This window comes from Suricata suricatta, chromosome 6, assembly GCF_006229205.1.
Source record: "Suricata suricatta isolate VVHF042 chromosome 6, meerkat_22Aug2017_6uvM2_HiC, whole genome shotgun sequence".
Taxonomy (NCBI): domain Eukaryota; kingdom Metazoa; phylum Chordata; class Mammalia; order Carnivora; family Herpestidae; genus Suricata; species Suricata suricatta.
Window position 1 is genome coordinate 24,437,936 of NC_043705.1, and position 17,380 is coordinate 24,455,315.

The window sequence follows — 17,380 nt, forward strand, 5'->3', positions numbered from 1 at the left end:
GAACCCACCTGGCCCCCACATGTGTCTTTGGGGTGTCTGTGTTGCACCTGGAGGTCACCATTCTGTAGGCCACCCCCATCGCAAGCCCAGTCTGCCCTGAATCTAGGGCCTGTCTCCTAAAACATCCCCGCTCCGTGGTAAAAAGCAGGCACACAGGGTTTGTCCTGGTCTCTTTGCGTCCCAGCCCAGAACAAAGGCTTTGCTGATGTGGTGGCCAGATCTGCACTTAGGGCATCGGTGGTATAGAGGACCGTTATTCCTGGATGCCCCCTGTTGTTTCTGGCTGTGGGGTGTGGGGTGGTGACGCTCAGAGACTTTGCCTAAGGCAGGGACGAACAGATCGGACCTCGGAGAGCATCTTTCTGCTTACTAGCATTTGAGATTATAAAAAATTATCTTTTAATCAAAATTTCCAAAATAAAGTAAGTGATTTCCCCATCCCCCAAGACGCAAGAAGTCTGGTTGGCTCTCCCTCTCAGGCTTACACGTCAAATGGAAAAAAGCATGAAGCAGCTGCGCAGAAGAAAAGAAGGTCTGGAAGGAGGGCGGCCGTGGCTCTCATGCCCGGAGCCAGGGCCTGGGCTCCCGTGGGGCCCGTTTCCAGGTCCAGCTTCGGGGCCACTCCGTCAGGGTGAGGTCAGCGGGACCCGGCCGCCACGGACAATGAGTACATGAAGGCAACCGACACAAGTGTCAGCCTGGAAAGCAGGAGCTCTTGGTTCCGCTGCGTTCCCCAGGAAACATGGCGTGTAGCTGGGCCCAGAAATGGTTCCTTCCCGCGGCAGAGTGTGCTCTCACCGTAGCTCAAGGCAGAAATCATACTTCCCAACGAAAAACCCCAACCTGGTTAGCAGCGCATACCTTATACTAGGAAACTTGCAAGGAGGCCAGTGCTGAACCACAAAGCGGATACAGGTTTTGCGTTTGTCTGTGAAAATGTACAGGGCGCCTGCTTGGGGCTGCGGTGGTGAGGACGCGGCGGTGCTCAAGGTGGCCCAGGGCTCTGCGCAGGGCTCCTTCATACCTCGCCCACCCACACCACGGTGGTCCCCCGCTTTACGCCCGACACCTCACACCGCAGCGCGTTTCGTCTCCCGTTGATGAGAAACAGGGACTCTTGGGCGGGGACGAGGAGGTACTGTCCGAAGAGCCCGCTGTCCCTCACGATCCTGCGGGGCCCTCCCCAAGGCCATGCGGGCCCCGTGGGCGGCTCCTTCAAGTTCTTGAGCACGCCCATCTTCCCCGTGGACAGCTCCAGGGACAGCAGGTCTGGCTCTGTCTCAAGGGCTGCGTAGACGTAGTACTGATCGCCGTGGGTGAAGGAGGGCTGGAAGGCCACGTCCGAGACGCCCTGGCTTATTTTCAGGCTGTAGAGGGTCTGGATCTCCCCCTGGAGCGTGATCTCCTGCACGTGCAGCTGGGAGCTGGTGGCAGCGGCGCTGACCACGAAGCGCCCGTCGGGGGACACATGTGGCGTGCCAGTCACGTCACCATTGGGGCCCAGCACGGCATCCGTGACGCTGTCGAGCAGCAGCTGGGGGGCGGCAGCAGCGGGGCGGTCCTGTTGGCACTGGATGAAGTAGTAGCCGCCCAGGTGCGTGTGGCCCATGGCCTGTGGCACGCAGCCGTGGCTCTGCAGGCTGACAGTCTTGAGCAGCGCCAGTGTTTCCAGGTCCACTTTGTGAACGGCGGGGTCAGCCTTGCTGAAGATGAAGCCGAACCTGCAAAGGGAAGAATGGAGGTCAGGAGGGGACCTGCCATTCCTCTAAATGATGGCATCCTTTCTCTTCCCTTTATCCTAATCCTTCTGCGGGCTAATAGCATCTTAATTAGATGTATCATCCTGCAGGGCCTGGCTTCCTCAGTGATTCATCTACGAGGTGAAAATGAAGGCAGCTGTATTACAAACACTCGGGGATTTATGCTCTCCTAACATGCACTCGTGTCTAGAAATGGTAAAGGAGGAGTGTAAAAGTGCCTTCAACAGCTTCTCCCTTAGGGATGCCTTCAGTCAGCTCCCCTGAGGCCTGGTGCCAGCTGGGAAGGGGGTGTCTGCACCTGGAGGGAAAAGACAAGAGTCCCGATCACCTGCCAGGAACATGGCAGAGGCGGGCTTGATGCTTCTGTTCTCTGGACGAAATAGAATCTGAGCAGGTACCGCCAGCCAACAAGGACCCGCTTCCTCCAGTGCTCCCTCCCCTGGGGAAAGGAATGCAGAGGGGTGGCCTCTCCTGTGGCCATGTTTACGATGCCTGGGGGAGGAAGCCTGGGCAGGGTGGCCGAGGACAGCTTTTACCTTGGCAGCTACACAGTCCTGGTGTCGCCATGTGCCCTGCTAGCTGCGGAGCCGGGGGTGGGGACAGCCCTGTGATTCTGAAGTCCCTGCCGAGGGCTGTTGGGAGCACCGGATCAAAGAGGGAGGCTGAGGGGCGGGCCCAGCAGGTGGAGGCCACTCGCATCTGGGCTTGGCGAAATTCCTCTTCAGACCCCAGGCAGGACTTGGGTTTGACCTGAGAGCATCTGCCTCAGTCCCTGACTCAGAGAGGCCTTTTGTTGCTGTGGACGCCTATGGGGAAGGAGAGAAACGTCTCCTCCACGCTCCTCTCTTGAATAACTAACTTAGCCTCTGAGGGGGGGACATGCCAGCTTGAAAGCATCTTGAAAGCGTCCTTAAAGAGACTGAGCATGGAAAGAGCAGGAAACTGATAAGGAACTTGAACATGGAACCCCACACACAGGTGCCACAGAGCCTGTAACTGTGCTCGACTCCTGCCTGGTCAGCTGCTTTGGGGGGGTTGTCACCCTGTAGCAAGAATCTTAGAGGCTCCTCCCCGGTGCTGTCTACAGGCAAGGGTTCATAAAGGGGCTGTTTTCTTCCTTGGGCTTGGATCAGTGGGTGGGCCTCGTTTTACAAGTCCAGCTTCAATATACAAAAAGGGAGTCCTTTCTTCTGGGAGAAAGGGGCTCGATGTCAGACCAAAGAAAGGCATGGTTTTCTGGTCTCTGGTGACTTTATCAAAGGGCAGGCTGACTTCTTCTGCCCTGGCGACTTTTTTTTTAAAATTTTTTATTTATTTTTGATACAGAGAGAGACAGAGCATGAGAGCGGGAGGGGTAGAGAGAAGAGGAGACACAGAACCAGAAGCAGGCTCCAGGCTCTGAGCTATCCGTCAGCACAGAGCCTGATGCGGGGCTCGAACCCACGAATGTGAGATCTGACTGGAGCCGAAGTTGGAGGCTTAACCGACTGAGCCACCCAGGCGCCCCTGCCCTGGCGACTTTAAGTGTTAGGGGTTGTCTGAAATAGGCAGGGGGAGCGGCCAGGCTGGACAGAGGCTGGCAGTTGAGATCACTGGCCACCGTTATTTGGCTATTCTGGGTGGTGACAAGCAGGTCAGCAGAGGCGACGTTCCCTGGCCGGCCCTCTGCATGGCTGCTCTGGGGGCTCCTGAAAACACCATGGGCAGTGGCAGTGGAGAACAAGGCCCTAGAAAGAGACCTAGCCTCCTATTTAATCTGATTCTTTCTGGATGTTTAATCTTGGCCCAGGCTTTAACTTCTCTAATCCTCAGTTTCCTCATCTGTTAAAAGGGGTTGAGGCCACATTTACTAGTTTGTGTCTAACAACTTTAGAGCATGGTCTATGAACCACTGTTGTTTCCTCCTACATAGTCCTCACCTTGAGGATGAGAATTATCCTCCGTGGGCCGCCGAGGGCCGTAGGAGTTGGGTGCCTTCCTTAACTCAATTAGGGATGGGCCATGGGTCCATTTCTGTCCCCTCATGATGGAGCCCCAGGCCAGCTCAGGACGAGCAGGAGAGACAGAGAAGGAGCAGTTTTCCCAGTGGGCAAACACAGCCGCACGCTGGGCTGAGCTGGATTATGGGAGTTCCTTAGGGCATTGTGGGCCTGTCTCACCTGATATGGTTGATGATGAGGTTTGTTGAAGGAATAAAGAAATCATCCACTTGTGCAAATGGTGTGCGGATAAGGTGCTGGCTCTGGCCGGTGCTGGCTTCTGTGATCACCTACAACACAGAGTGAGGGTCCTTGTGAGGGCCCACCCCCGTAGGGGTGGGAGACGTGGAACCACCTGCACGTGCCGAAAGGCCCCTCAGCAGACAGGGTGCTTCACCGGCAGAGATGGATAAGCCCCAGGGTGAGAGAGGGGGCAGGAGCTGAGTGGGGGCTCCTTGGGAATGTCGTTGGCAGGGAGTGCCCTTTCTGGGGAGAGGGTTGGTGGGCCAGGTACAAACACCTGAATCACTCCCTCCTGCGCAGGCAGGCCTGACCTGAGCCAGGCTGCACCTTGCCAGCTCCTGACGACACAGCAGGGGCTGCAGGGAAGGGGACCATGTTGGGTCCCCAGATTAGAAAGATCACTCTGCTCAGAGCCCACCTCCCCTACAACTGAGAATCCTGCCTTCTCACCACCCAGACCACCCCAGGAAGAGAGGGAGAGAGCTTTTCAGTCATGAAAATGTTAAATGGTGCCAAGTATTTACTGGTGCTTCTTTCCTTTGATGCCGTGTGCCTGGGCCCACATGTTGGGCATCTCTATCATACACTGCTCACAGAGGTGTTCTGGGGGAGTTATGACTCCATGATTTATTGGAGAAAGCAGGAATCCTGCAGAAGTGCCACTCAAAGATGCTACTCAAGCCACTTAGCTGCCTTGCAGTTAGAACACCGGCGATCAGGTCCAGGTGCACAAAGGACCTGCCGTGAGAAATGTAGAATCAGGCCTTGTGTTTGTTTTGTACAAATCGGTAGTGACAGAGCATCACTGCCTCTGTTTCCCTTTCTCCTTGTGTAACACCTTCTCTCTGTGGGGTTGGCAGGAGGCAGCCGCAGTCATTCTCTGGTGTGGACGGTCCCTGCTGAGCCTGTGTCAGGAAAAGACACGCTGGCAGCACAGAATAGAGCCGAGTGATGTCGGAGATTAGGTGAGATGAGCGTGACAGGGAGGTCCTGCCAGAAAGCTCACTGCGGTCAGGCTGAGCCCGTGTCCATCAGCCACCACAGCCTTGGGCACAGCCAGGCCAGAGCCATGGTGGCCGACAGTGTGGGTCCCCTTGCCTTCTTCGTGTGTTCGTCAGCCTTCAATTTCTAGGCCATGGCCCTGAAAGGTGGGCGACCGCAGCCCGATGAGGCTGAAGGGCCACAAGGTCAAGCCCAGACCCTCTGGGGAGAAGAGGGGCTAGACCCTGAACACAGAGCTGAGATACCTTCTCTGATCTTGATAGTGTGGCCGTGCCTACAGGGTCCAGACTTCTGCAGCCGGAGGCTGAGGCCAGTCCTTGTTGGAGGTTTGTGACTCACACGGCTTGGAGTTTTGGATGCTTTTACCCTTTAAGAATAGGACCGCCTTCTGGCTCTTGGTTTTATGGAGAAACAAACACCACCTGGCCTGCCTCCTCAGGCAGGGTTGAAGTTTGAGTTTTTTCTGGATCATGCTTCCTGGGGGGTGGAGGTGGGAGGGGGTAAGCAGGCAGGATGCCTGATTGGAATGAAGAAGGCTGTGATTTTCAGCCTTGGGGCAACTTTAACGTTGTCTAATTGTATTAGGTTACTTTTCTGTGATTTTTAAAAATGGCCAAATGATACTTCCATGTCAAGTCCACAGGAAAACAGTCTGGGCACTGGGCATGAACATATCAGCATTAGGAAACTGGCTCATGGGAGTGTCTAGGGGAAAATGCCAGAGAATTCCAAGAAACCATACAATCACTGCTTGATACCAGGCCTGTCATTTTAGCTTCTAATAGAGATGGAAAATTACAGGCTGTCAGCGGTCAGTGTCATTCATGCTTCACCACTCTGACACCCTATATTCAGAGGTTACTTCATCAAAACGCAGTACCACGGGCCATTGAACTTATGTGGGTATGACTGCCTCATTTGTCTCACGAGTCGTGAGTTCCTTCTTGGTCTTGCGTCCTGGCACGTTCCTGCGCACATTAGTGCCCAAAAGATAATTGTTGAGCTCCTCAATTTTGTTGGCTCCGTAGGCTTGCTTCAGGAGACGTGATTACGTGGCTGGATATCAGGAAATGTCACTTCATAGTTGGCCTGGGGGTCTTAGAGCATTCTCTAAGAGGGTAGTCAATGCCAGCAGAGAAGGGAGGCTTAGCTGGGGGGCCTGGGACTGGTGGGCCAAGGAATGATATGGAGCATTCTAGAAGGTGTCCAAGGTTCCAAACTTGGCTGCCGTGGGAGGAATTCATTTATAGAAACACCTTCATGTAGTCCAAGCAAAGTTTTGTTTAACTAGTTCCTTAGCGTTGGATATTGAGAAACACTAGGATATTATTTTTTGTGTGGCAAATATAAACACTGCAGAAAACCCATAGTGTGGTAGCTAGATTTTTGTCCATACCCATGAACATACCCTTTGGAAGTCAAGTTGGTGGATTCAAAAGAGCACTGTTTAATCTCTTGGTTCTCATTTCCAAACTGTGTACCGCGAGGGCCAGGCCAGTTGACATTTCCAGGAGATTCTGTAAGTCGTGGTTTGTTTAACCCCAGCCCATAGCGATGAAGGTGGGTTTATTCAATCCGGTGGCTTTCCGGTCACAGTGCGATGCCTAGACTGTGCCCTTGTGATGCTGGACGTTGTGACCTAATTCCTGATACTAATCAAAATGCCTTTTGTCTTCGGCCATTTAAGCCAACTTTGCTCTTGGTGTTTGGGAAATAGAATACATTATATTTAAGAAATTGCCTTTCTGTTCTTTTTTTTAACTGAAAATGTCTGCTTTTTTTAATTCAGTGCCTTTTTAGCATTTATTAGGGGTTTTTCCCTCCTGTTTTTGTTCATGTTAAGAGAATGTTGACTGATTTCCTGAGAGCGAACCATCATTGTATGCTGGGCTTTTGTTCCCTGCATTTAGATGCGTTGTGGTCTATGTTTTTAATACCATATTTTAGAATTTTGCTTCTGTATTCATAAGTGAGATAGCCTACAGCTTTGTTCTTTTATGCAATTTTTAGTCAGTTTTCATAATTAAAATTATGCTGGCTATTTAAAACAAAGAAGCTGTACATTTTCCTCCCTGGGGTCCAAGATAGTTAAATAACATTACAAATATATTTTGAAGGTTTGATAAAATTCAGCTGTATGGTTTTTTTGTGGTAGCTCTTCAATCTTTAAAAAAAAAAAATACCCTATAGTTATTGTTCTATTTTGGGCTTCTGTTTTCTTAGATCAGTTTTTACTCTACCCACAACCCCAAGGTCAAGAGTTGCATGCTCTACTGACTGAGCCAGCCAGGTGGCTAGATTTTGCAGGCTATCATTCACTTACTCTAGTTTTTAAAATTTGCTGCCCTCAAGTTGCGTTGCAATGTATTATTTTCCAGTTATTTTTATCCTCCTGTATCTGGAGTAATAGTCCTTTTCTCATGCCTCATTTTATCTATTTGTTCTTTTTTCCTTTACCAGGCTTGTGGAGGATTTCTCTTGTTTCTCTTTGATTTTGGTTTTATATTAATTTCAGTGTTCTTCTCCTTCTTACTAGAAGTTTTTCTCCTTTCTTAACACAAGTACTTCTTGAGGCTTTTATTTATTTTTATACATTTATTTTTTTGAGAGAGAAGGAGACACAGAATCCGAAGCAGGCTCCAGGCTCTGAGCTAGTTGTCAGCACAGAGCCCGGTGCAGGACTCGAACCCACAAACCTTGAGATCATGACCTGAGCCGAAGTCGGATGCTTCACTGACTGAGCCCCTCAGGCTCCCCATTCTTGAGGCTTTTAAGACACATACCCTCCCTGTCCAGAGCCTTGTCTGTCTCCCGTTGGTCTTGATTTGGAATGATCGCTTTACCATTGCTTTTGAGGGCATTTGTAACTTCCCTTTTGACTTCCTTTCTGATCCAGCAGTTACATAGCAGTGTTTTCTTATTAGGTCCTATTTTGATTATTTTCTAATTATCAGATAATGTTGCCTATAATATCTGCAAGGTGTTTGTTTCCTTTGTGTTTACAGATATACTTGTATATATGTGGTTGTGTGAAAAAACTGTTCGGCAGATGAAAGGTATATAGTAAACCAAGTTGCATTGTTAATTTTCCCATGTCATTCTTTCCTTTCCTTGGTACACTTGAAGTGCATCTTAAATTAAGTTCTCTCTCTTTTTTTTTTTTTTTAAGTAGGCTCCGTGTCCTGGGAATAGCCCAATATGGGGCTTGAACTCACAACCCTGAGATTAAGACCTGAGCTGAGATCAAGAGACCTACGCTTAACTGACAGATCCACCCAGGTGCCTCGAGTTTTCAATTGCTCTTGTTTGAGGCATTTAGTTGTTAATGTTGCTTGATAACTACTGGCTATTGGAGAGACAATCTTTCTCCATTTGCTGTTTTTTTTTTTTTTTTCAGGCTTATTCCAGAATCCTTATTAAGGTAGCATGATGGTCCTGGGCCACCAGCCTGGACCTTGTGGCTTTAGGAAAGACCTGTGTCAACAAGGCTTGCCTTCCTCTCCAGACAGGGTACCCGGTCACCTCCCGTTTATGCCTACTCCACCCCCCACCCCCAGAGAACCGGGCAGAGGGAGAGGAGGGCATGGCCCTACCCCATCCATTTGCTGTTTTTAGAGCCATTAACCTTATACCCTACCTTGCCTGATAGGCATGAGTGGCAGTATTAGTATATTGTTCACCTGTCCTCATTATTCCTGCCCCTTTAAACACAACCTTTTATTCTCTTTGTCTCATGTGCATTTCTTACAAATAAGTTAGAGTTTCCTTTGTTCCCAACACAGTCTGATCATCTCAGCTTTTAGGAGAATTCAGCTTGTCACATTTGGAATAATGGGATGGTCACTTTCTACCTCCTACTTCCAAATAGCATTCTCCATACCTTCTCTTATCCCAGTAAGATATTTCTAAGTATTTTTACTCCCTCGACACGCTTATTTTTACTGAATTAATTTATCTTCCATGATTGCCTGGTATCAGGATTTCTCATTCAGCCTGCCTCTCCTAACTCAGACATCCTTGTTTAGAGCTTATTCCACATCCACATGTGCAGAGAGCCCGTCCTCATGCATCTTAGTTCCTCCCTGGGTTCATTCTTTACATCAGTCTCCTTCGGATCTATTTTTATCTGGAGGTCTCTGATTTGGTTCATCTGGTGTTTGTCTGGGATCCTTCCTCAAATCTGTTGCTCGGGGGGGTCCAAGCCGGTGAGGCACTCTCTGGATTCTTGCACATACTGTGTCCTCCTTTTGTTCTGCCAGCTGAAGGAGCGCTCTTGGCTGGGGAGAGGATTCCATGGTCCTCCAGCTCCTGTTACAGGTCAGAAATCCAGGGCCAATCTCCTGTTTTCTCTTTTACACCTAACTCCTGAAACCACGCGTTTTTTAACTCCTCTGCCTTGTTAAATTAGGAAGTCATTTTTGGTTTCAGCCAAAAAAAAAAAAAAAAAGTTTTGTTGGCCTCTCCCCTTAAATTACCTTAGAGGTTTTCTAGGAGCTGCCAGAGGGAGAGCCAATAAAAATGACAATTGTCCTGGGCTGATGCTCTGCTCTGAATGACTTTTATTCAGGCTTCTAGACCCATAATAGATTTTTTTGTCAGCTCACTGGGGCCCAGGTTGATGGTATGCAGCAGACGACAACAGTCTCAATTTCTAGGAGATGAAGTCATGTCCTCCTCCTGGCCCATCTGTGCAGAGGGAGGCAGGCAGGCCGTCCCTGGAGGAAGCCTCTGTAGACCTAGGTGTCCCTTTGCTCTTATCAGTCTTGAGAACAGGGTGAACTTGACTCCATCTGCAGCCCTTCTCAGCTGGGGTTCTGAGAGAGAGCGAAACCAGTCCCGAGGCCTACGCTGTAAGAAATGAATTAACTTCTGTGCATCTAGAATGGTTCTACGTAGGTCTTTGGGATGCCTCAGGCATTCAACTCCCCTTTTTTTTTTTTTTTTTAGGGTGTAATCCTCTGATGCATCCCTCAATGATAAAGGGAGAGCCAGGCATGCTCACCAGAGAGGTGATGTTGACCTTCGCTGGCTGGTGAAGGGGGGTGGGGATCCCACAGAGCACCTGCGCCCAAACTCTTTCAAAGAGGAAGTATAGTGCAGGGGCCGAGTGTTGGGCCAGGGGCAAATTTGTGAACTTTCCTGTGTCCTAGCATCCTGTACGCACTCAGCAAATGTGTGTGCTTCCACTTAGGGACATAATTGCTGCTCCTACTTTTCTTGCCTTATGGGCCTGCCTCTAGCACTTGCTTTGACCCTGTTTTCCAGCCTGGCCAGGTCTGGATCAGGAGAGGTGAAGCCTGGGAGCCACATTCTCATCCTGACATCAGAATCTTATCCATCATCAGTATTGTTGTTGTTTACAGGTAGGCCTGGCCGAAGATACCTGGTGGATTGCCTGTGAGGGGCTTGTGCCCAAGGCTGTTTCCTAGTCTCCCCTCAAGCCTTGATGGGTAGATTTTTGATAAATGTGTTTAGTTACCTAGGGAAGCAAGAGACGTTTATTAGACAGGGACAGCGTCCTTTGTTGTTGTGGGTGTCGGTCTCCACATGTTCAACGTACCTGGAGGCTTGGTTGGGACTTGTGCACATCCCCCCAGCTCAGAACCCACACTTGGTCATGAGACTTGTCATAGGACAGCTTAGCTGGAAGAGGGTCCACACCTATGGACTTGAAAAAAAAATAGGTACAAGTGGGTCGTCATTATTATAAGCTGACACAGTGACCATTTCTGGGCTTTGTGTAAATGGCCGTCATACTCAGGTGAGTGGAAAGCCCACCTAGCAGCCTTGCCAATGAGCCTGCTTGGGAAGCCAGGACACAAGCCTCCTTTCTGGGTTTGTCTTTAGAGGCATAAAACTGTTGGCAGGAGTTTAATCTCTTTTAAAAACTTCTTGAATGTTTTACTTAAGGGGACCCAGACCATCCTGGCAAAAGCCTAAACCCAGAGTCTTTACGTTTTCCACTCAAGAGTCAGCTGCAAGACCCTCTGGTCACTGCTCCTGGAAGCCTCTAGAACCCTCCGCCTCTTTCCTGTGCAGTCTTCCGCCGAGAGTCTGGTGAGTTGGCCCTTCCTTCCGTGTCATCTGCGACTGATTTAGAGATCATCCATTATCCCCTGTCTGTATACTTCCTTCACCTGGAACCTCTGGGACCCAGACTGTAGGATCAGGCAGACATGCTTTTTTTTTTTTTTTTTTAACTGCTGTATCTGAAACTCTTATCCCTGGAGAACAATGGCCCTCTCAAATGGAGACTGTTTTCTGATTTTTATAATGTAGTTGTATAAGTTCTCAAACTCTCCTCCATGATGCTCATACCACTAGACTATCACCTCTGCTCTTCTTGCCTTTGGCCTACATCCTCGCTACTCCCTTTGTTCACTAAAGATGTCAGCCTTTCTGGGTGAGAAATCCACCTCTACGCCCATAGGTCAAAACTTCTCTGAAGAACTGGCTGTGGAGTCCCTGATCCATTTCTCTAACAGTCCCATCAAAGGTCTATCTTCCTCACTCCACTGACCTGTTCAAAGACCTTTATGTCAGATTCAGAGAGGACTTTGTGATCCTCCTCTTTTTTGACATTTCAGCAAGATTCCACATGGCTAACTAGTCCCTTCTAGAAAACTTAGCTTCTCTCAGCCCTCATCTCCCTCGCTTCCCCTGCTCATCCTGATGCCAAAATATTGGCAGGTCTCTGGTCCTCATCTTTGGAGATCTTCATCTTCTCTCTTTCTACATCCTTTCTCTGGGTAAGTTCATCTGATTCCATGGCTTCAGATAACCTGCTGTACTCTGATGACTTTAGAACTCATTCCTCTGTTGATGACCTCAACAAATACAAAACTGAACTCTTGACTTTGCCACTCCCTGCTGACCTCAATTTTTCTCCATTCATTACCATCTGTCTGGTCCCCTTTAACTTTTTTTTGCTGTAATTTAAAGCTCTTGGCCCATGAAGCCTCTTCCTACATTCATCTACCCAGGTCCTTTGTTCATATCTCCACCGGCTCCTTTTTGTTCCCAGCATCTGCCAGCTTCCTGGTTGCTAGAGGCTCCAGGATCTGGTGCTGTCTTCCTGTACCCAGAGCTTCTTAACCCACCACCAATAATACCATCTTGACATTATCTCTAGTTTCTTCATCTCTTTGAAAAATCCTCTCGATTATACATTTTCTTTGAGTTAGCCCATTTGTCTGCCTTCTTCACAGGGAAACTTCCCTAGTGTTTGGACTATAGCCTTCTCTCTCCTTTCTATTTACACTTCTCCCATCACATTTCATATTCTCATTCTGAGGTGGTGTGGAGTAGCAGACTGAAGAGCTAAACCAATAATCTCCTAAATTCAGAACAGTGTTCCACAGTCTTAATATGCTGCGGAGCAAAGGTATAGAAGGGAAAAGATACTGAAGAACATACCAGGCTCTCAGTTTAAAACCCTGAAGGGCTAACTTCTAGGTCTAGGAATAAATGAGAGGCAAAGTAAACCTTAAAAAAAATTCAGTTAAGCCTTGATTCAACTTAGCACTTGATTAGATTAAAATGATTCATTCTCCACTCTCTCTGCCTTCCAGAGGACGATGACAGCCATTTCAAGTCTTTTTTTCCCCCTATATGGAGTATCTCACATTTAAAAAAGACTAGACACTACATACAGACTATCTGACCAAAACTATATAAAATAGACAATTACAATTTCATATACAAAGGCAGAATGAAGTAGAAATTCTAAAAGTGAAAAATGCCATACCTGAAATTAAGAACTCAATAATTAGGTTATGTTAAATCCATATTAATCATAGCCGAAGACAGGAATAGTAAGGGAAAGGCAAATTGATAGAACATACTCAAAGCACAAAAAAATAAAAAAAGGAGGAAAAAAGTGAAACAGACATGTGGGATAGAGTGGAAAGATCTTTTTTTTAAAACAGAGTTTCTAAAGAAGAGGTGAGAGAGAATTCGAATCTGATGAAAGGTATCAAGCCACACATTCGAGAACCACTAGAACTCCCAAATCAAAGTAAGTACAAAGAACACCATACCTGGGCACATCATAGTAGAACTGTTAAGGAACAAACAGAATATCTGAAGAGCCGTCAGAAAACAAAATGATACATGACCTTCAGACGAGTGACAATAAGCCTGACAGGTGACCTATTAACAAAAACAATGGAAGACAAGGGAACAGCATTTTAAAATGCTGAGTAGAATTACCAAGGTTGAATTCTATATGCAGTGAAAACAGGATGTGTTGCCAGATCTTCACCAAAAGAACTCTTAAAGAAACTTGCTTAGTTACAATGAAAATGATCCCAGACAAAACAGTGTGCTTCAGGAAGGAATAAAGAGCAGTCAGAAAGTGAATATAGAGGTGAATGTAAATGACTATCAACTGTACAAAATAATAATAACTCATGTCTTATGGAGTTAAATTATATACAGAGTTAAAATTCATTCCCACAATAATGCAAAAGTCAGGAGAGGAGTTAAAAGAGTCTGTGTTGTATGGTTCTATCATTATTAGGGAAGTGAAGTAATAATTTGTATAGAACTATATTGAGGCAAGAATGCATGTAATAAAGCAGAACAGGTGGATTTAACTATATAATTGCATTAAATATAAATGGATCAAATGATCAAAGATTATTATAGTACATAAAGGTCAAAACCCAAATATATGGACATAGAAAGTAAAAGGATTGGAAATTATACCATGTTAACACTAATCAAAAGAAATCTCATGTGTCTGTACTCAAATTAGGCAAAAATAGACTTTAGGCCAGAAATACTGCCAGAGAGAGATATTTTGTAAGAACAAAGAAGTCTTTGTTTCAGGAAGTTACTAAAATGTTAAAGCAAAAGTGGATAGAATTTTAGATAAATTTACAATCACGGTGGTAGACTTCAACACACCTCTTAGCAGCTGCCAGACTCCGTGGACAAAGAAAAAAATCACTTAGAAGATCTGAAGAATGTAATGAACAAATTTGATATAATTTTTTTTAATTTGATATAATTGACATATATACAGAATACTATACCTCCGATTAGAATACACACTCTTTTAAAGTACATATGCAGCATTGACCACATTGATCATCCACTGGGTCATAAAGCAAGCTTCAACGAAGCAACCACAACTCTGCTTATATCCAAATTTCCCCCTGAAACGAGCCTGTACCAGGACACTGCTGGGAAGAAAAACACAACCCTGCTCACGTTTCATCCTGCAGTCCTCTAAGTTCCCTGGTCAGTTCAGTCTCACATACAACCTTCACCTCTCTCTTCACATCTCCAGGCTTGGTGTTAATTTTCCTTTTTTTACTGAGAAAAGCAACTAGAAGAGATGTTCATCCAACTATAACCAAATGTAATGGTCACCTATTTGTAAGCATACTTAAATATATTCTGTTTTCTCCTGTTACATGAAAGAATGTGCTTTTATCTAAAGTTAGCATCTCTACTTCTCTGTTCTGGATTCCATGGACTCTTGCCTACTTCAAGGATGAAGAAAGGGAAGATGTGTGGGAGGTTTTTTGTTTTTAGCATTATATACATACATATATACATAGATACATACATATGCTGTAATGTCAACTATTCTAAAAAAGTTTCTTTGGCATGTTCTTCTCGCTACTGCCTCATTTGACTCCTTTTACTCATATTTACATCAAAACTCCCCAAAATGGTTGGCTGTATTCACCATCTCTAATACCTTAAGCTTGTATTCCATGATCATTTTATCTGCTCCTGCCAAGGTGATGCTTGTGATACCAAATCGAATGGTCAGTGGCATGCAAATGTTCTCCACTGCCCTGATACCACTGACCACAAACTTCTCCTTAAAACATTCTTTTGGGGCGCCTGGGTGGGTCAGTCAGTGAAGCATCTGACTTTGGCTCAGGTCATGATCTCACAGTTTGTGGGTTTGAGCCCCACACCAGGCTTTCTACAGAGCCCGCTTTGGATCCTCTGTCTCCCTGTCTCTCTGCCCCTCCCCTACTTGCACAACTTTGTCTCTCTCTCTCTCTCTCTCTCAACAATAAATAGTAAAAGAAATGGGCAGGATACATGAATAGACACTTCTCTGAAGAGGACATCCAGATGGCCAACAGACACATGAAACGATGCTCAGCATCACTCATCATCAGGGAAATAGAAATCAAAATCACACTGAGATACCACCTCACGCTGGTCAGAGTGGCCAAAATGAACAAATCAAGAGACTATATAGATGCTGGTGAGGATGTGGAGAAACGGGCACCCTCCTACACTGTTGGTGGGAATGTAAACTGGTGCAGCTGCTCTGGAAAACTGTGTGGAGGCTCCTCAAAATACTATCAGTGGAGCTCCCCTTCAGAGCTCATCCAGGTAATCCACAGTAGATATCCTGAATGTACTTAACTTTGCCGAGTCCCATTGGCCATATAGGGTGATGTTCATAGGTTCTGGGGTTTAGGAAGTGGACATCTTGGGGTCATTATTGAATCTACCAAACACCATCCATGGAATCATCTTTCTACAGCTTTTTAAAATTTTTAGATATTTATTTTTGAGAGAGACACAGAGTCTAAGTGAGGGAAGGGCAGAGAAACAAAGGGAGACAAAGAATCCAGAGCAGGCTACAGGCTCTGAACTGTCAGCCCAGAGTCTGACACAGGGCTCGAACTCATGAGCTGTGAGAGCATGACCTGAGTTGAAGTTGGATGCTTAACGGAGACATCCAGGGCCCCTTCTACAGTTTAAGTTAAAAAAAAAAATCCCAAAACAACTGGACTCCTCTCTCTGAAAAATTACATTCAACCCAGCAGAAAATTTTTTCACATTAAAAATCTATAAAGAATCTGATCAGATATCACCATCTCCACTGCTGTCTGTATCTCTTGCCTGGATTATTTCAGGCCTTGCAGTCTGTCCTAACACAGCTTGACTGTTCAAAAATGTAAGTCAGGCTAACTCTTTAGGGGTGCCTGGATAGCCCACTTGATTAAGCATCTGATTCCTGATTGCAGCTCAGGTCATGAGCTCACAATTCCTGAGATAGAGCCCTGTGTCTGGCTCTGTGCCAACAATGTGGAGCCTGCTTGGGATTCTCTCTCTCTCTCAAAATAAATAAACATAAAAAATAAAGACCAACTCTCTAAAAACAAAAGTCAGATTAGATCACTCCCCAGATGAAAACTCTTCAGGGGACTGGGACTTGGTTTACCCCTAACTTCACAGCACCCCAGTCTCTTCCTTCTCACTGGCCTTCCCTCTGCTTCCAGAATGAGAGTTCCACTTGGCAATTATATCAGAATCTGTTCACCTCCAGAGTGAGGACCAGTTTAAAAGAGTCTTCTGGGGGGTGGAGCCAAGATGGCGGAGAGGAAGGGAGCTCTGTAAACTCTGTCCGCACCATTTATCGAACTGAGAAGGATATTACGCTCATCTGCGACAGTGGAAGGAGAAAATACGAACTCCAGAAGGAATAGAACCTCAAGGATACCTGAGTGAGTGGGGGCGAACAGGGGAGATCCGAAAACGGGCCAGCCCGGGACGGGCAGGGGAGGTAAGATCCCCAGCCCAACGTGGCGCAAGCGCGCAGCGCTCGAGAGACAAAGGGTAGAGACAGAGTCGGAATGCGCTCATAGAACTGTCTCTGGGGAAGAGGTATAGAACGCTTAGCTGTGCGTGGAGACAGAAACCCATTCCATAGATAACTGCTGGGCAGCGGGGACAAGAGAAGGAATAGCCTCCAGCCCTAAGTCATCTCGGCTTGGAATCAGAGGTGCCTGTGGCTGTGAGAAGCGGCTGCGCTGGGGAGGCGCGCTCCCTGGCGGGAAGTGGCCGGAGGGGCGACTGCGCCAGGTGCGAGCAATTCGAACTTGGTTTTGGGAACGGGACCACGGACCGCATTTCCACGGCACAGGCACACCTTGCCCCCTGCACGGACTGCGCGAATCCCGGGTGCACACAGGAAAAAAATAGGGCGCACACCGACAGGACCCCCAACAAAGAGTTGGTGGCGGGTGGAGGCCCGGGCGCGCGCTTAGACTGTAGGAGCTCCCAGCTCATTTCCAGCAGCGCACAGCATCTTGAGCAAAGCTATCGGAAACTAAGAGAGACTTGGTTTTTTGCTTTTTGTTTTTTTCCTTTCCTCCATTGCAATCGCGATCCTGACTGGGGGTGGGGACTCCGCAATTGAGTCTGTGAAGGTGCGCACTTCACCTCCTGCTGCTCATTTCACCTCAGGCAGGGGCGGAGCCTCTGAGAACAGACTCCAAGACTTACCACATCAAACCAAGCCTATCCACCAGAGGGAGCTGCTGCTTGCTTTTTTTATTTGTTTTTTTGTTGTTTGTTTTTTTAATATATAAAAATTTTTTTTCTTCACTAGTTTCGTACTTATTTCTTTGT

The 17,380-nt window shown here is 47.2% G+C and overlaps 1 protein-coding gene across 1 annotated transcript in view; it reads right to left on the minus strand.

Annotated features, from left to right (window-relative positions):
- Positions 1-359: 359 nt before the first annotated feature.
- Positions 360-17,380, minus strand: part of FSTL4 (follistatin like 4) — a 526,907-nt gene continuing 509,886 nt past the window's right edge. Inside the window, exons 15-17 of the mRNA XM_029941169.1 lie at positions 10,545-10,652; positions 3,920-4,029; positions 360-1,721 (exon numbers count right to left, since the gene is read on the minus strand). Coding sequence (XP_029797029.1) covers positions 1,019-1,721; positions 3,920-4,029; positions 10,545-10,652 — 921 coding nt within the window. The 3' untranslated portion in view covers positions 360-1,018. The remainder of the gene's footprint in view (positions 1,722-3,919; positions 4,030-10,544; positions 10,653-17,380) is intronic.